The sequence below is a fragment of the Typopeltis vanoorti genome, chromosome 19 (assembly GCF_054136105.1).
Source record: "Typopeltis vanoorti isolate ZY-2024b chromosome 19, IOZ_Tvanoo_1.0, whole genome shotgun sequence".
Lineage (NCBI taxonomy): Eukaryota > Metazoa > Arthropoda > Arachnida > Uropygi > Thelyphonidae > Typopeltis > Typopeltis vanoorti.
Genome location: NC_143567.1, coordinates 20,393,598 through 20,412,435, shown reverse-complemented (window position 1 = coordinate 20,412,435; position 18,838 = coordinate 20,393,598). Strand labels below are relative to the sequence as shown.

Below are 18,838 nucleotides of genomic sequence, written 5' to 3'. Positions count from 1 at the left end.
TTCATTCAAGATATTTAGCGCCATTTGTGTGGTAAAGTGTTGCCAACAAGAAAAAAAAGACAGCGTGACAGCATACAGTTCAGGGTTATTAAAAATGGAGCGCTACACGAAAGAACAACGCATTTTCATTGTTGAGCAATATTTTAAAAATAATGAAGGTTTGGCAGCTACAGTTCACAATTTTCGTACACAATATGGTCGGAATAGTGATTTAACTTCATCAACTGTGAAAATATTAATTAAAAAATTCAAGGAAACTGGATTAATTAGTGATTTTATACACTCTGGCCGTCCTTCAACAAGTCAATCAACAGAAAACATCGAAGCAGTTCATGAGAGTGTTTCTGAGAGTCCAGGAACATCAATTCGGCACCGTGGTCTTAAATTGGGCATTTCGAGAAGCTCTCTACAGCATATTCTCATGAAAGATTTGCATCTTTATGCTTACAAAGTTCAATTGACTCAAGAACTGAAGTCTACTGACCACACACAGTGAAGAGAGTTCGTTGAATGGATTATGGAACAACAACAAGTGGATGCTTATTTTTCGAACAAAATCATCTTCAGTGATGAGGCTCATTTTCATCTTGATGGCTTCGTTAATCGACAAAATTTTCGCATTTGGGGGTTCAGAAAATCCACGAGTGATTGTTGAGAAACAAATGCATCCACAACGTGTCGCTGTTTGGTGTGGATTTTGGGCTGGAGGCATCATCGGTCCATTCTTCTTCGAAAATGCGGCTGGTAAGGCAATAACAATTAATGGTGCTCACTATCGCAACATGATAATCCAGTTTTTTGTGCCTAAATTGCAAGATATGGATGTGGACGACATGTGGTTTCAACAAGATGGTGCCACATGCCATACAGCCCGAGAAACAATTCGATTACTGCATGAGTCATTTCATGGTCATGTAATTTCCCGTTTTGGTGATCAGAATTGGCCTCCCAGATCATGTGACTTAACACCGTTGGACTTTTTTCTTTGGGGTTTGTTGAAGTCTAAGGTTTATGCCAACAAGCCCACAACCACCCACGCCTTGAAGGAGGAAATTGAGCGCTGTATCAACGAAATTCAGCCATATTTATGCAAAACAGTCATGAAAAATTTCGACAAAAGAGTGCGTATGTGCCAGCAAAGCCGTGGAGGCCATTTACCTGATATGCTATTCCATGCATAACCCTATACTGTATACTTTATGCATCAATAAGAAATTAAAATTTTTAATTAAAAACCTGTATTTTCTATCAAAATTACTTCTTGCGTGAATTTTGGAACACCCTGTATAACATGGGCAAATCTGTAGATCTCTGTATTCTACTATTCACACTCAAACTAAGATATGACTTTCCGATTCCTTCTAACACCTTCTATGCCACTAGATAACACAACCAACATTTGTCGTTTGAATTTCACAATCTAGGATATTACATGAAACATTCTACTTACAATCTTTCTAGTTCATTACACAGTCATAGATCCTCAAGGCTTACAGGCACATTCCGCTTCTTCCCAGCTAACTTTCGATTGAGCACTAGGACACGGCTGTGATAATTCAGCACACACGTAGATCATCGGGAAATCTCATGGTGGGATATCTTGAAAAGGCCGTCTCTACTACTAGCGAGTGGATGGACTTCCCATCTTCGTCAGAACTGCTGCTCGCGAGAACATGACTCTCCCCCTGTCCTCGGAAAGGCTTGACACAGGAAAACAAGAACCCCTTAGCCACTCAGTCTCTGTCTTTTATATCATTCCCCCAACCTTGGCACTTCTCTAAAGCCCCCCCCAGATTTACTGGAGCGTTTTCTCTGTCACCCACACTATTGCTGGGTTTTGGCGGGAAAACTCATAATCAGGTGACCTTCATGACTGTCGCTAGCCATAAGTCTCCTAGCCTAATCCTGTCTGAGCTTAATTTTAGTTACAAATCTAGTGGTTCTTATTCAAATATTTGAACATTTAGTTACAACATTTATCTCAGTACAGTGAATTATACATTCTTTTACTTACAAGTATAATATATAATTTAATTGCCCATGTAAAATCGACATAGAAAAAATATTTCTATTTTTTTTTCTATACGAGACTTTACAAAGTGTTTATGTTTGTTTTGTCAATTCACAGTTATTACCTCTACATTGAAGAAGAATTCTACATAGTATGTCCCAAACTAACACTACCAGATACTCGTTCCTTATTACTGTTATTTATTCAGTGATAGTGCAATGACTCATTGTGAGAGGGCATGCTACTCCATTACATAACTCACTGTCTCCTCTACTCAATCCTCCAACTATGCATAATTTTGTCTGGAAATTCCATGTTTTCTTCACTGATTTGCTTGTATGTAGGTTGAAAAACCTGAGCTTCCAAGAGGAAAAAAAATCCCTGCTACCTCCATATCAGATCAGTTAACCAACCTTCAACTGAAAAGCCCATGTAAAGATTCCTCTTGTCACAATGAGAATCAAACTCACATCTTTTCCAATCAAAGGGCATAATGTTCCATTGTTCTTCCTCGTGACTCTTTAAATCACAGAACTGACATGACCCTATGAACACACATTATTCAGAAATTGAATCACATGATCACAGACTTAGTATTTCGCATTCTTCTCATTTTTCATCACTTCTACCACCATTCTTTGAAATACCTTCCTCTCTTAGTTTTTCCAAATTTCTATAAAATATCTTCAAAAAAAATTTATTTATCCCATTTTTTTTCATCATCAAATTCCTGCCATGTACCCTCAAGGGGTGTACAGGATATGATAGTACTACATGATAAATTTACATCATTACTACCTTCCTATCTACAATTTTCCTCCAAATCAGTCTGTTACTTGTCAAGACTCCAACATTATCAGATCTTATATTTCTATCGTCTAAGGCACTTTGTACCGTATCAATCCACCTATATCTTGGTCTTCCTCTGGGTCGTTTTCCTGCCAACCTGGCAACACTTGTTTTGCTAATCTTTCCTTGCCCATTCTGTTTAAATGACCATACCACCTGAGATTAGCTCTTCTAATGCATTCCTGTATGCTGACAATGTCAAGTTCTTTCCTAATATCCTCATTTTTAATATGATATTGCCATTGATGCCATCTGTTCACACCTCTAATCTTTCTCAGGACTCTCATATCTGTGGTCTCTAGTCTTTGGTCAAGTGTTTTACTTTTGACCCAGCTCTCAGATCCATTAATTAAAACTGGTTTAAACACTGTCTTGTATACAGCTAATTTAGTGTTCCGACTAATTTCTCTCTTATTCCATATGAATTTATTCAATTGACTTCCTACCATACCAGCTTTGTTGATTCTGTTGTCTATTTCCATATTTAATTTACTATCTTTGTATGTGAAGCAGCTAAAGAATTGTCAGTGCCCTTGACCATTTTGTTTAATTTGAGTCTCGGGTCTGGGTTAGTCGCGAGGGGGGTGGAAAGAGGGGAAAATAGTTCCACTGCATAAAGGAGGTTCCAAGACTGCTGTTGTAAACTACCGACTGATCAGCATATCAGTAGTCATTGTCAAGGTCTTGGAGAAAGTAGTGAAGAGGAAAATACAGGAATGGATAGATGAAAATGGGACAGCATGGTTATGTGAAGGGTCGATCGTGCCTCAGTAACTTGCTCACATTTTATGACACAGTGATGGCTGAACTGGATAAGGGTAATGGGTTTACAGTCATACTGCTGGACCTTGCTAAGGCCTTTGACAGGATACCACATGGAATTCTAATCCATAAACTGCAACATATGGGAATGGATATAGTGTTCGTGAGATGGATTGGAGGGTGATTGATGGAGAGATATCAGAGAATAGTTTATTCAGGAGTAGAGTCCAAAAGACGGTCTGTGACTAGTGGTGTGCCACCGGTTTCTGTTCTTAGACCACTACTGTTTAATTTGTTCATTGATGATATAGGAAAGGATCTGAGAGGAACGGTTCATTTGTTTGCTGATGATGCTAAGTTGGGTAGGGCAATAGTGAATGCAGAAGATGTCAAAATTTTGCAGGGTGATTTGCAGGACAATAGATTGGAGATCTGGGCTAAGGAGAATGGATGTCAATTTAATGTGACAAAATGTAAGGTTATGCATTTTGGGTTGAAAAGATTAGCAGCAGTATATCACATTGGTGGAACTGTGTCTCATGTTATGCATTAAAGGAAGGGCCACTACCCAGACTAGTTTCGACCTTTATTGAGGTCTCTTCAGTGGGAGCCAGGCCCAAATTGAGATACCAGGCAGAAGCATTAGCAGGTCATCTCTACCTATAGGAGTTGAGCAACGAGTTTCCCTGGTGTTGTACCACCTTACCCCAGTCCTGAAGATACTTTCAGGCGCAAACTTTGTTTGCTCACACTTGGATAAAGGATTAAACTAAATTTATTATACTCTAACCAAGTGAAAAATAAGCTTTCACCATCTTTCTCTAAATCCAGAGTAATTTATTAAAAAAGGGTGGCACACCATTTGGCAACTCCTATAGGTAGAGATGACCTGCTAATGCTTCTGCCTGGTATCTCAATTTGGGCCTGGCTCCCACTGAAGAGACCTCAATAAAGGTCGAAACTAGTCTGGGTAGTGGCCCTTCCCTTAATGCATAGCATGAGATGTTATGCATTAAGGGAATGTGATGTGTTTTGCATTATAGGAGATACTGAGACAGGAGTGTTGGTAGCCTGCTCCACCTTTGCAACGAGTTGCCCTGGTGTTGTGCCACCTTACCCCAGTCCTGAAGATACTTTCAGGAGCAGACTTTGTTTGCTCACACTTGGATAAAGGATTAAACTAAATTTATTATACTCTAACCAAGTGAAAAATAAACTTTCAACATCTTCATCAGTAACTTTGAGATAAGTTTTAATAAGGGAATACTGTAAGAAGACATATAAATACAAAATTAATAATGGAAAAACTCACGTAAAAAGATTATTAATAGTATAATTTTCGCCTGCATGTCACAGGCATCTTCAGTGCATTTTAAGCTAAAATTAAACAATAACTGACAATTCCAAAAAGCTCCACCTAAGTAGCCAATGCGAGATAACTAAAAAGGTCAATAAATTTCCTAACTAAAAAAATTTTTAAAAATTATATATACAATAAAAAGTTAGGAAAGATCAGCTGATTTTTAAAGTACTATCTTCCATAAAGGGGACAGACGTAAACCATCAGATCTGTTTAGGAGAGTGAAGTAAAGTTTCACATGTTTCTTTTATAAAGCAGTTCCATGAGGAACTGAATTTTGTGAAGGACTCTTGTCTTTTTCCAGTTAACTCTATATCTAGTGATGATGGCATGTTCTGCAAGTCCAGACTGTTCAGGTTCAAGATATTGAATATAAGACTGGTGTTTTTCTAGCCGAATAGAGGCAGATCTTCCTGTTTGTCCGAAATAGATAATCCACAAGAGCAAGGAATCTGGTAGTCACCTGGATAATTAAGATATGGAAGCTTGTCCTTAAGAGAAGTGAGAAAGGTGGAGATTTTTCTGAATGGTCGAAAGGCAACAAAAGTATTCAGTGGTTTTAAAACTTTTGCTATACGTTCACTAATGCCTTGTACATAAGGGATAGGAATGCGCATTGTTTCTTCTGTATTTGAAGAGGAAGATATATTAAAACTACTCAAAGCTCTTTTTATGAAAGAATTCTTATATCCATTAGAAAGAAAGGCATAAATAATATATTGCAATTCTTTCTGTAATAGATCGTCTGAAGAACAAAAGGAGTGGGCTCGATTAACCAGTGTTTTAATAGTTCCTGCCTTTTGACTGGGATGGTGATGAGATTCAGCATGGATATAATGGCCTGTATGAGTCTTCTTTCTATAGACTGAGAAATGTGGATTACCATCTGGTTGGCAAAGAATTAACTAGAAGAACTGATACTTATAAAAATACTTTGTATTTCAAAAATAAAATTTCAGATCTTCATTCGGACGTTTCGGATATCATGATCAGTTTAGATGTTGTTTCTTTATTTACAAATGTTCCTTTTTCTGAAAGCATTGAATTACTGCAACAAGAATTTCCTTTAGACATTGTAGAAATATTTGATTTTGCAATACATTCTGGTTATTTTTCCTTTCAAAATAAGTTGTATCAACAAATTGAAGGAACAGCAATGGGCAATCCTCTTTCTCCTGCTATCACCAACTTCTTTATGGAACACTTTGACAACATTTCTCCCAGACCTACTCATTGGTTCCGATACGTCGATGACATTTTTGCTATATGGAATGGCTCTTCTGATGATCTTCAACAGTTTTTTCTCTCTAAGTTAAATGCACTTCATCCAAGGCTCCAGTTTACCCTAGAAGTAGAATCAAATAAGTAATTAGCCTTTTTAGATCTTTTAATTCTTTGCCAACCAGATGGTAACCTACATTTCTCAGTCTACAGAAAGATGGCATAAATAATAGATCATAAATATTACAGAAAGAACTGCAATATATTATTTCTTCCTTTCTATCTAATGGATATAAGAATTCCTTCATCAAAAGAGCTTTCAGTAGTTTTAATATGTCTTCCTCTTCAAATACAGAAGAAATAATGCGCATTCCTATCCCTCATGTACAAGGCATTAGTGAACATATAGCAAAAGTTTTAAAACCACTGAATATTTTTGTTGTCTTTCGACCATTCAGAAAAATCTCCATCTTTCTCACTTCTCCTAAGCACAATTAGATTCCTTGTTCTTGTGGATTATGTTATTCCGGACAAACAGGAAGATGTGCCTCTATTCGGCTAGAAGAACACCAGTCTTATATTCAATACCTTGAACCTGAACAGTCTGGACTTGCAGAACATGCCATCATCACTAGGCATAGAGTTAATTGGAAAAAGACGAGCGTCCTTCACAAAAGTTGGTTCCTCATGGAACTGCTTTATAAAGAAACATGTGAAACTTTACTTCACTCTCCTAAACAGATCCGATGGTTTACGTCTGTCTCCTTTATGGGAGATAGTACTTTATAAATTAGCTGATCTTTTCTAACTTTTTATTGTATATATAATTTTATTTTATTTATTTATTTATTTTTTTTAGTTAGGAAATTTATTGATGTTTTTTGTTATCTTACATTAGCTACTTAGGTGGCGCTTTTTGGATTTGTCAGTTATTGTTTAATTTTAGCTTAAAATGTACTGAAGATGCCTGTGACACTCAGGTGAAAATGATACTATTAAATAATATTTCTACATGAGTTTTTCTGTTATTAATTTTATATTTAGTAACTTTGAGAGAGGTGTCATTGTGGAGTGACACACTTGTGAAATGTCCATATATGCCATTTCACGCTCAAGTGGAGCATCCAAAATCAACAGTTGGCGATGTGATCAACAAATGGACTGCACTAGTGATCAGGAATCACTAGTGCAGGAAAACACCCAGGATGGCTGCTCAAAATGACTGACAGAGACAAGATGGTGTTAAAACAGGTAAAACTGGCTGCAATCACCACAGACCATCCATGATGAGTTCCAGAGCACTAGTAACACCACAATGAGCTCTAATACTGCACACAAAAAAAAAAAAAAAAAAAAAAAAAAACTCCATTTACTGGGTTTCCATAGAAAAGCAGCAGCACACAAGCCAAACATCACAACAATGAACAAGGCAGCTCTTCTGGCCTGGTGCAAAGAATGTGTGAACCAGACAATTGACCAGTGGTAAATGGTTCTCTGGAGTGATGAATCAAGGTTCACCTGTATTCAGTTCCGACGGTAGGGTGTGGATGTGGAGACAGTCTGGTGAACGCATTGTTACCACAGTGTGTTGTACCCACAGTAAAGTTTGGTGGTGGAGGATTAATGGTATGGGGTGCATTCAGCTGGTTTGGAGTGGGACCACTGGTCACTAATTATATATTTGGTTTTATCCTTTATCCAAGTATAAGCAAAGTTTGCACCTGAAATCCTTTCAGGACTGAGACAACTCATGATAAAGGTGGTATAAGTTTTCATCACTTGCCTTAGTATCCCATAATGCAAAGCACATCTCCTTGCAGACATGTATAATGCTATGCATTAAGGGAATGATCACTACCCAGACCTATTTCGATCTTTATCAAGGTGCTGTTGAAGTAAAGACCTCTCTAAAAATTAGGCGGTCCCCCAGAATACTCCCTACGAGTGCTCAAAGGACCGTCCAACTCAGCAGTGGCTCCACTCAGTGACAAGCTCACCCCACCACCACTAAGCAGAGCCATAATCTCAGCGGTGGCCCCACTCAGAGACAGGCAGAAACCTACCCCCGAACAGAGCCATAATCTCAGTGGTGGCCCCACTCAAAGACAAGCAAAAACCTACTCTCAAGCAGAGCCTCTCACATCTCATGGAATGCAAACACTTCTGTGCAAAAGCACATCAGTGGGAGCCAGACCCAGAGGTGGTGATACTAAGGTGTAAGTAATGGAGAAGTCATAATTACCTATACAAGTTGCCAAAGGGTGTCACACCCTATTATTAAAATGCTCTGGATTAGAGATAAGTTTATGGAAGTTTTTTTCACTTGGCTATGCTACTAATTATATATTTGGTTTTATCCTTTATCCAAGTGTAAGCAAACAAAGTTTGCACCTGAAGTATTTTCAGGACTGGGGAAAGTAGTGGTAAAGGTGTTATGACTTCACATCACTTTCCTTAGTAACCCATAATGCAAAGCATATCTCCTTGTGGACATGTATAATGCCATGCATTATAGGAAGGGTCACTACCCAGATTAGTTTCGACCTTTATCGTTGTCTCTTCAGTGGGACAATAAAGGTCAAAACCAGTCTTGATAGTGACCCTTCCCATAATGTATAGCATTATACATGTCCACAAGGAGATGTGCTTTGCAATATGGGATACTAAGGCAAGTGAGGTGAAGTCATACCACCTTTACCACGAGTTTCCCCAGTCCTGAAAGTACTTCAGGTGCAAACTTTGTTTGCTTACACTTGGATAAAGGATAAAACAAAATATATAATTAGTAGCATAGCCAAGTGAAAAACTTCCATGGGACCACTGGTCGTTGTCTGTGGTTCCATGAAGGCAGCTAAGTACCTTGATATTCTGAATAATCAGCTGCTGCTTACACTGTGAAGTTTTTATGGAACAGACTTATGTTACTATCAAGACGCCTATGCCCCATGCCACAAAGCTACAGCTGTTATGGAATGGTATGAAGAGATGGGTGTTAAACAACTGCCCTGGTCTGTGCAGAGTCCTGACCTTAACCACATAGAACACCTATGGGATGAATTTGAGTAGCAATTGAGGTCCAGAGCAGCATGTCCTCGATCTGTCGCTGAACTCAGTGCTGCTTTGATGCAGGAATGGAGACAAATTCCACTTGATGTCTGCCACATGTTGGTGGAAAGCCTCCCTCAAAAGATGCAGGAGGTGATCAAAGCCAATGGTGGACACACCCGATATTAGGGTTCATTCACCTGCTGGTATCAGTTGTAAATTGCTAAAGTATCCGGACAATTATTGGTAGATAGTGTATAGTGACATCAAGATATGAGGATAACAGTAACTAACATTCAAAGAATCATGAAATAATTTATAATAGTCTGTGGTGCAGAAAGAGAACATAAAGGATCATTCTCATTTTTATACAGTAGTTGTTTTTTAACAGTTTACTGAGTAGTAAATAAAAAATGTAAATAGCATTTAAATTTGCAACACAAAAACATAGCATATTCTTTTTTAGGGTAAAACTGGTGGCAGAGGAGAAAAGGGAGAAAAGGGCGATGTTGTAAGTGAATTTCATTCATTCATTTTTTTATTTTTACAAATGCATTTTTAATACATTACTAACTTTAGTATACGTTTAATAATGATTTTATATAAAATATGGCGATAATGAAAGGGAAAAAAAAATTTTTTTAAAAAAATATATATATATATATAACTATATATATATATAGTTATATATATATATAACTGCAACTGCATTATCCAGTCATATTCTTTTTTCAAATAATACTAATGATGATCAACAAAGCCACTCCGTTTGCTGGGATAGATCAGAAAATATTTTTTGCTGTGATGATGAGTTTGAGAGAAAAATTGTAAAATCAAGGGAAATCCTGCTGAACCCTGTCCACTTAAACAACAATTTGAGTTATAACATCCCAGATAGCCATGCTGCAGTTATTCAATATTGGCGTTCACATGAGCCTGCACGCACACTTGCAATAAACAATGGCACGCCTGTTAGAACAACTTGAAAAAATACGTTTTTTTATGTATAAATTATGTGTGGCAATTTTTACCTGTAATTTCCAGTTGTTTTAGATACTTGAGAGGTATTCACAAAGGAAAAGATACCATTCTTTTCCTTTATGAATACCTGAGGAAGGCTGTTATAAGCCGAAACTAGTTGTATTATTCTCATTAAAATCTTTATAAGTTATCTCGGATTTTTTAAGTCATTAAATCTATGTTTTAAAATGTATCACAACAACCGAGTAAAAGCTTATGATCACACACACACACACACACACACACACACACACACATATATATATATATGTGTATGTATATATATATATATATATATATGTATGTATGTATGTATGTCTGTCTGAAATAAATCACCAGCAGCAAGTTTTCTTTCATTCTTCTTCTTCTTTACTAGGAATCACAACAATACAGCCTTCATGCTTACTAAAACTATTCTTGAATTAAATTAATATAGATGAATTTCAGATAACCATACTATTTTCAGAATTGTTATCCTTGTCACATACTCATAGAAATGAATTTGATAGTTTGAACAGTAAGGAAGGTAAACCTGCCAGGTGTTTTTCAGTTTCCTTGCAGTTGTAAACTTTTCTGTTTGAACAGTTTACAACTACAGACAAACAGGCAGGACAACCAATATGAAAATTGCAGAACTCAAGGACTACATCTGGTTCCATCAGATGTAGTCCTTGAGTTCACTACAGCCACTCAGGACTTGCTGATTATATGCTGAACACTTATTACAAGATATGTTGGATGAAAGCTACTCTGCTGCACTGCAACAAATATAAATATAATTATGAAAGATTATTCTTAGAATCTCTCTCAGCCTTTAGAAACTACTCAATCCTCAGCAAGTTTACTTGCATGAAACTGCTCCAAATTTGCAAAGCACTCATCCTCTGAACTTCAGCCCAACAGCCAAGACCTTCCATTAATCCAATAGGGAACACTATTTAGGTCTTCAGGCTCAACTTTTGTTGCCATGCTTCTGTCTCATTTATCCATTGCTAGTGCCTGCATTCACATATATTTTGCTATGTTTCCTGATGATGGCAGTTTGACATTACCATCTTCAGGGATCACAAAAAGAATGATGTGCATCAAGAGATAGAGGAGTGAACTGAGAAGACCAATCGTAAATATTTTGCAACTTTCAGAACTCATAAAATCTAGAATATTATCAAAAAAATCCAAAGCAAACCTCAGTTTAAGCCATCTACAATCAATATTAAGTAGATGTGAAATATGGTTATCAACAATGGGATATAATAGAAAATTTATCACATTTGAAAGAAAAGTACTGAGAAAAAATTTTGGAACACAATGAGAAACTATGGAGTTTGTTTTAAGACCCAACATTCTGTTCTATATAAGAAGTAAGATAATTGAGCAATTTGTTCACATTATTATTATTATTTTCCTGATCCCATGGAGTCACAAGACTTATTGCAGGAGATCAACACTAGTGAACACAAAGCAAAGTCTGTCCTACCACTCCTTAAAATCATCTATATGTTCACCTCCCTTTCAGACAATGCATTCCAAGCTCCTATCACTCTCCATGCAAAGAAACTTACTTCCTACCCTTTTACTCACCACCTCCTTTTCCAACTTCTAGAGATGGCCTCTTCTCCTTTTTCCTTTCCCTCATTCTGCCGTATGAAAAATATCCTCAGTGTTAATATGACAATAATCCTTCAACAGTTTAAATGTCTCAATCATTATCTTCCATCCACCAAACTCTGCAGTCCACATGCTCTCAGTCTATCCTCGTAATCAGCATTGTACAGTCCTGATATGATAGATATTTATTATCCATCTCTGCACCCTCTCCAAGGTACTTGAGCTCATTTAACTCTCTGTGACTAGATCTGAGCACAGGAATACAGATCTGGTTTGATCAAACCTTTATACACTAGGACAAGCACACTTTTATCTGTTGTAGTCAGTGTTCTCCTCAACATTACCGCAGTTCATGGAGATCTCTTAACAACCTTTGCAATATATCCTTGGAACTTTAAATCTCTATCCACAATCACCCACAAATCCCTTGTTTCTTCCACTTCTTCCAGTATAACTGTACCAAGTGAGTATGAAACATCGCATCGGGCAAAGGTGGTGAAGGTAACCCAGAGGATTGCTGCAATACTGAGAAGGATGCTGACCTACAGAGATAAAAGAGTTATCATTCCATTGTATAAGACTCTGATCAGACCACACTTAGAGACTATTGTTCTCAAATTTGGTCCCTGGGATTTGAAGGGGATAAATTAACTGTGGAAAGGATACAGAGGCAGATAACAAAGATGGTTTCAGGCCTGTATAATGTTAGTTATGAGGATCGGCTGAGGGAATGTGAACTGCAGAGTTTGGTGGATAGAAAAAGGAGAGGTGATATGATCGAGACTTTTAAACTGTTGAGAGGCAGTTAGAGGGTTGACACTGGGGAGTTCTTTCACTTGGTGGAACAGCGGGAAGGAGCGATGACAAGGAACCAACCCTGGAAGTTACGAAAGGAAGCTGTGAGCAAGAGGGTGTGTGTAGAGTGGTTTCTTTGCGTGGAGGGTGGTTGAACTGTGGAATTCATTGCCTGATTGAGTGGTGAGAGCAAGAACGGTCAATGAGTTCAAGGAGTGGTATGATAGACCTTGTGTTTTCTAGGAAAGTCCTCCCATGATTAGTCTCTTGACTCCATGGAGGCCTGAATAATAATAATAATAATCTGCGGATTCCAAATTTTAAAACCTTATATTTAGCTGCATTAAACTGAAATCCTCATTTATTTACCCACTTTTCCAGCTTATTCGAATCCTCTGGAAGAGCCAAAACATCAGCATTGTTAATTATTAATAATCTTCCAAGCTTCACATCACATGCAAACAACTGAACATCTCCATTAGGTCTTGTGACAATATCATTGCCATAAACAGCTATGGTCCCTGAACTGAACCCTGTGGAATTCCACTTGTAACCATCCTGTTCCTTGATACTGCTCTCCAATATACAACTCTCTAATATCTTTCTGAGAGCCAATCACCAATCCAGTCCATTAACCTGATATCCAATCCATTATGATGCAACTTAAAAACCAACTTCTCATGTGACACCATGTCAATGCCTTGGAAATATTTTTAAAAATGACAGTGTATGCTACCTTCATCCACTGCTCTTGTTATTCTATTATAAAAGATAACGAGATTGCTAAAACAAGAGTGCCCATTAACAATTCATGCTGGCCTGCATAAATAATATTACCTAATTCTTTTAATGAGTTCTTACCAATTTCTCCAAAATCTTAACAACTACAGAATAAATGCAAACAAGCCTGTGGTTTGATACCTCCATTTCACCACCACCCTTATATAATGGTACTATTTTACCCACCTTCCACTCACCAGGAATCTGCTCCATTTCAAGACTTTCATTAAGCAACAAGTTAATGATGCAGTTAATTCCATAGCACATTCCCTTAAAACATAATAAAATTCCAACTAGTTCTCTTGCCTTATTGACATTAAGCATTTTCTGATGTATTCCAAATACTCAGTATTCAGAATACATCCTCTTCATGACTTATTTTTTAATGGTATTAACAACACCGAACAATTTTATCAAAGAGATGTTTTATTAACTGCTTATATTTCTCTGAATTTCAAATCAGCATCATCAGATCACAACACACTTGCACATGCGACAGTGAGTGAGTGAGTGAAACAATATAATTGCAATGGACAAAAGATTTAAAGTCCTATTTTTGGTGCCCTCTAACAGAAAAAAAAAACAAAAAGAGCTATGCAGGAGTTTTTCTTAGGATAACAGTCTCCCAGATTTTTGGCAAATTAATGCACCCATATTTGTTAAGGTTGGGAGAATTCTTCAAAGCCATTGCTGACTCAAAAAATAATCTTTCCAATCTGTAACGACTCCTAAATAGCACATTCGTTTTCTTCCATCTAATCCTGTGTGAAGAAGTGTCCAAAGCGTGGTCTGCCAGTCCTGACTTGCCATAGTAATAATAGCAAATGTATTTTTCATGTTCTTCCAGGCAGATGTTAATTGATCTTCCTGTTTATTCATAATAGGCCAAGTCACAGGGAACTTCATACACTCCTAGGTGTACTAAAGGGTGAAGTTTATCCTTAGGCGAGCGGATCAAAGTTGCTAGTTTGATATGAGGTTTGAAAGTGGTGCGAAGGCCATGTTTCATCAATACTTTGGCTATCTTTTCTGAAGTACCTCCGACATAGGGAATAGAAATGGTCATGTTGTGTTCTTGTGTATTAGGGGAGGGCAGAGTAATGGGACTATGTAGTATTTTATCTATTTTGTAGGGATTATAGCAGTTGGCAAAGAATGTATGGCACAGATATTTGAGTTCTGGCCTTGTGTTGTTTCACTCACTCACTCACTGTTGCGTGTACAAGTGTGTTTTGCTCTGATGATGCTGATTTGAAATTCACCGAAATATAAGCAGTTAATAAAACATCTCTTTGATAAAATTGTTTGGTGTTGTTAATACCGTTAAAAAATAAGTCATGAATAACTGTCAACATCTAAGCTTATATGTTAGATATACATCCTCTTCATTCTCTTCTAACACTTCACTGCTCATTATCTTTCTAGGAATAAAGCCTGTAGTACCAGGATTATTATTATTATTATTATTTGATACCTCCAGGGAGTCCAAAGACTCATCGAGGGAGAGTGTGCCAACAGCATCGAACGATTGGTCCCCTTCCAACTACTAACCGCGCTCAAACTTACTAAACTGAGCCATTAGTAGCAGAGGCTCTATCAATCGACCAACCTTTGCTGGAACAATCTGATAAAGTGATCATTAAATAGCTCAACTATGTCATCTACTTTCGTCTCCCAATCCCATCTCCACCCAGCAAGATAATCTGTCTACTGTAATTTTTCCTCTTACTCATCATATAGCAAAAAAAAATTGTTGGCATTTTCCTGATTCTGAGAAAGATCCTAAGCTCCTCACTGATGTGAGGAGCTTAGGATCTTTCTCAGACATAGCCAAGTTAGCTGATCTTGGGTGTAGACTGCAGGGTTTTTCTCCCCAGTTTATCTGAAGGTTTTCATCCTGCAAGCAGGATGAAATTAGTCAGTACAAACCAGCCTAGAGAAGTCAACGCTTCTACAAACATAGGATACACCAAGAGGTATAGGCATAGAGCTAACCACCTTATCCTTGAATACAGTTGTGGTTAAATGAATAGAAAACTCTTGACACACAAGGCAAAAGAGGGAAGAAGAAGAAGAGATAAAATGAGCAGTGTGATTGATCGAGGCATTGGATATGAGGATTAACACCAAGAGTTGGTAGTGATAGTAGAAATTAATGATAGTCTAATGATATTTTATTTGGGAACAAGGAAAATGTGAAAACAGATATCAGGAGGTTTTTGAGGTTTTTTAATATATTTTTAATAAAATATAACAATATGGTAAGAAAGGTAGTCAGTGTTTTGTCTAATTAGTGAAAGTGAGTAGCTGAGATATCAAGCAAAGATAATGACTAGTATGTGAGTGGAGGTCGAGCCATGCAAACTGAAAAGCACTGCAGTTAATGAATGTGTAAGATGATTTTGAATGATGGATGGAATTGTATAAGAGTGACAGACTGCATTTAAGTGATTTTGGTGTGAGTCAATTCGTAAGCTTTTCCTACAAGAGTGAGTAATGGCTACAGTGAATAGAAAGTAAGGTAGAAGAGACTGAAGCACACCAGAAGTGGTGAACGATTTGAATGAAGAGGTGAAAGTGAGAGAGAGTAGGAACATAAGACTGAGAGGGAAATGGGGGGAGGAGTCAGTATTACTATTATTACGGGCAACTCCAGGGAGTCATTGGACTCATCGAGGGAGGCCCCAAATCATATTCATCACAACTATTTGACATTCATACAGTATCTATCATACCTCGCCTTAAACTCATTCACTGTCACAGCATCCACCACAGACTCAGGGAGCGCATTCCACTCATTCACTACTCTAAAAGTAAAGAACCCAGCTCTAACACCTTTACTAACTACACTTTTGCCCAGTTTCCATGGATGTCCCCTAGTCCTCCCAAAACCAGCCCTGTTCTCAAAAATATCTTCTGAATTAATTTTATAGAAACCCTTCAGTAATTTGAATGTCTCAATCATATCTCCCCTCCTCCACCTATCAACCAATTTTTGCAACCCACAAATCCTCAACCTGTTCTCATACGGTTCATTCCACAGACCTGCTATCATCTTGGTCACTCGCCTCTGGATCCTCTCCACCTCCTCCCCATCAAGAAGAAACCTAGGTGACCAAATCTGAGTACAGTAGTCTAGATGGGGTCTTATCAAGGCTCGATACAGAGGAACAATAACCTGCTTGTCTCTGCTTGTCATCGTATTCTTCAGCAACCAAGTGATTTGATGAGCTGTTTTGGTCACTTTTGCAATGTGTCCCCTAAATTTCAATTCCTTATCTACCAACACTCCTAAATCTCGTGCCTCATCAATTTCCTGGAGCACGGTTCCACCAATGCAGTAAACTGCCGCCAATCTTTTCACCCCAAAATGCATAACCTTACATTTTGCCACATTAAACTGACATCCATTCTCCTTAGCCCAGACCTCCAATCTATCCAAATCATCCTGCAAAATTTTGACGTCATCTGCATTCACTATTGCCCTACCCAACTTCGCATCATCTGCAAACAAATGAACTGTTCCTCTCAGATCATTTCCTATATCATTTATGAACAAATTAAACAGCAGTGGTCCAAGAACAGATCCTTGTGGCACACCACTAGTCAAAGGCCGTCTTGTGGACTCTACTCCCGAGTAAACCACTCTCTGATATCTCTCCGTCAACCACCCTCCTATCCATCTCACCAACCCTATGTCCATTCCCATATGCTGCAATTTACTGATTAGAATTCCATGTGGAATCCTGTCAAAGGCCTTGGCAAGGTTTTTCCATCCATACTGTTTCCACAGTATGGATGGAAAATGTGGAAGCCAAATGCATAAGTGGATGTGTGAGTAGAACAAGAAAGGAATAAGATGGCTTCAGGGATAACTTGTATCTGAGTATAGTTGTAGGGAGTGGTGGTGATAGAGATGAATGGCTAGGAGGAGGTATAAGGAGGAGAGTCACATTCAAGAGTGTGAATGTGACTCTCCTAGAAGTGTCAATGGAACTTGTAATAGAAAACAAGAATGAGCTATTATGCATGTTTACAAAAGCCAGAAGTATCAGAAATAAGGGGAATGTGATTGCTGCCTTGATCTGCTTCATGAGCCTACTCTCAGAAACTGTGAAATAATTCACAGTTATTATTTATTAGAGGCATGCGAATCAGAAAGTGCAGAAGGATAGTTTCCCTAGAGGTAAAATGAGTTCCGCACAGTTAGCCGTGCAGAACTCATTTTATCAGGACACACTGGGAACTCCTTTCCCATTGTGTCCCAATAATTATCTCAAGACACACTTGAAAATATATAATGGAATGAGAAATGGGATGGAAAATGAGATTGGGTTGCTCCTTGGGCCCAACTTAAGAACTATCTTAAGTACTTGGGGGCAATGTTAGAATGTATTCAAAGGATCAGTAGGTTAAATAAGGCAGGCATGAAATGGATGAATGATGAGGCTAGACATGCAGTTTGGAAAGTGAATGCATTATGGTGGGAGCACAAGATGAGTGGTAATAATCAATTGTATGAGGAGTACAAACAGCAGGGAAGGAAGGTGACTTGTTTAGTAAGGGGAGCAAAAGTATCATCTGCATTTAGCTAATGAGGAAAAAAATCACAGGAAATTCTTTAATATGTGACTGACTAGTAGAAGAAAAAAAGAATGATGCTGGCTGGTGAAAATGGCAGAATGATAACCTATGGAGAATATAGTTCAAGTGTTAGATCAGCAACTCATAAAGGTTATTCATGTGGTATTCATAATATCACATATATTCTCATATATATGTGATATTATGCAGTACTTGGGACCAATAAGACGGATGGAGGGGGGGATGATAATGAGTGATCATGGAGTGAGGCATGTGGAAAATCGAGTAAACTAGATATTAATAAGCGTGAAAGGCATGATGATATATCACTGCAGGTTTTCAGTGAATGAATGTTCCAAAAGTTAACAAAACTGTAATGTAACATGAGTCTTACACTGTTCCAAAGGAGTCACAGAGGCCAAAAGTATGCTGCTTCATAAGGGAGGTGATAAAATTAGGGATTTGAATTATAAGCCAGACTCTGCATCTGACAATATAGTTATAGTGGTTAGTGATGGTGAAGATTTAGACTTAGGATGACATTAGTACTATTTTCCTTGATGGTAACATGCATTTGTTAAGGGAAGATTGCGTTTTCAATCAACTTACATATAACAGGGTAACAAATGCATTGAACCAGTGAGATACATGTACAGTGGTATATTTAGATTCTGCAAAGGTCTGATAGATTGCCACGTGACAAGCTGTTAATTAAATTGGAATAGATGGGGGACACCCCCTCCCCTCCAAAGATCTATTTTAGGATGATTGCTGATTAACCTGTATGTTAATGATATTGGGAA

General features: G+C 37.8%; 1 protein-coding gene across 1 annotated transcript in view; it reads left to right on the top strand.

Moving 5' to 3' along the window:
- Positions 1-18,838, top strand: part of LOC150095896 (uncharacterized) — a 267,756-nt gene that overhangs the window by 93,490 nt on the left and 155,428 nt on the right. Inside the window, exon 5 of the mRNA XM_090409557.1 lies at positions 9,715-9,759. Coding sequence (XP_090265683.1) covers positions 9,715-9,759 — 45 coding nt within the window. The remainder of the gene's footprint in view (positions 1-9,714; positions 9,760-18,838) is intronic.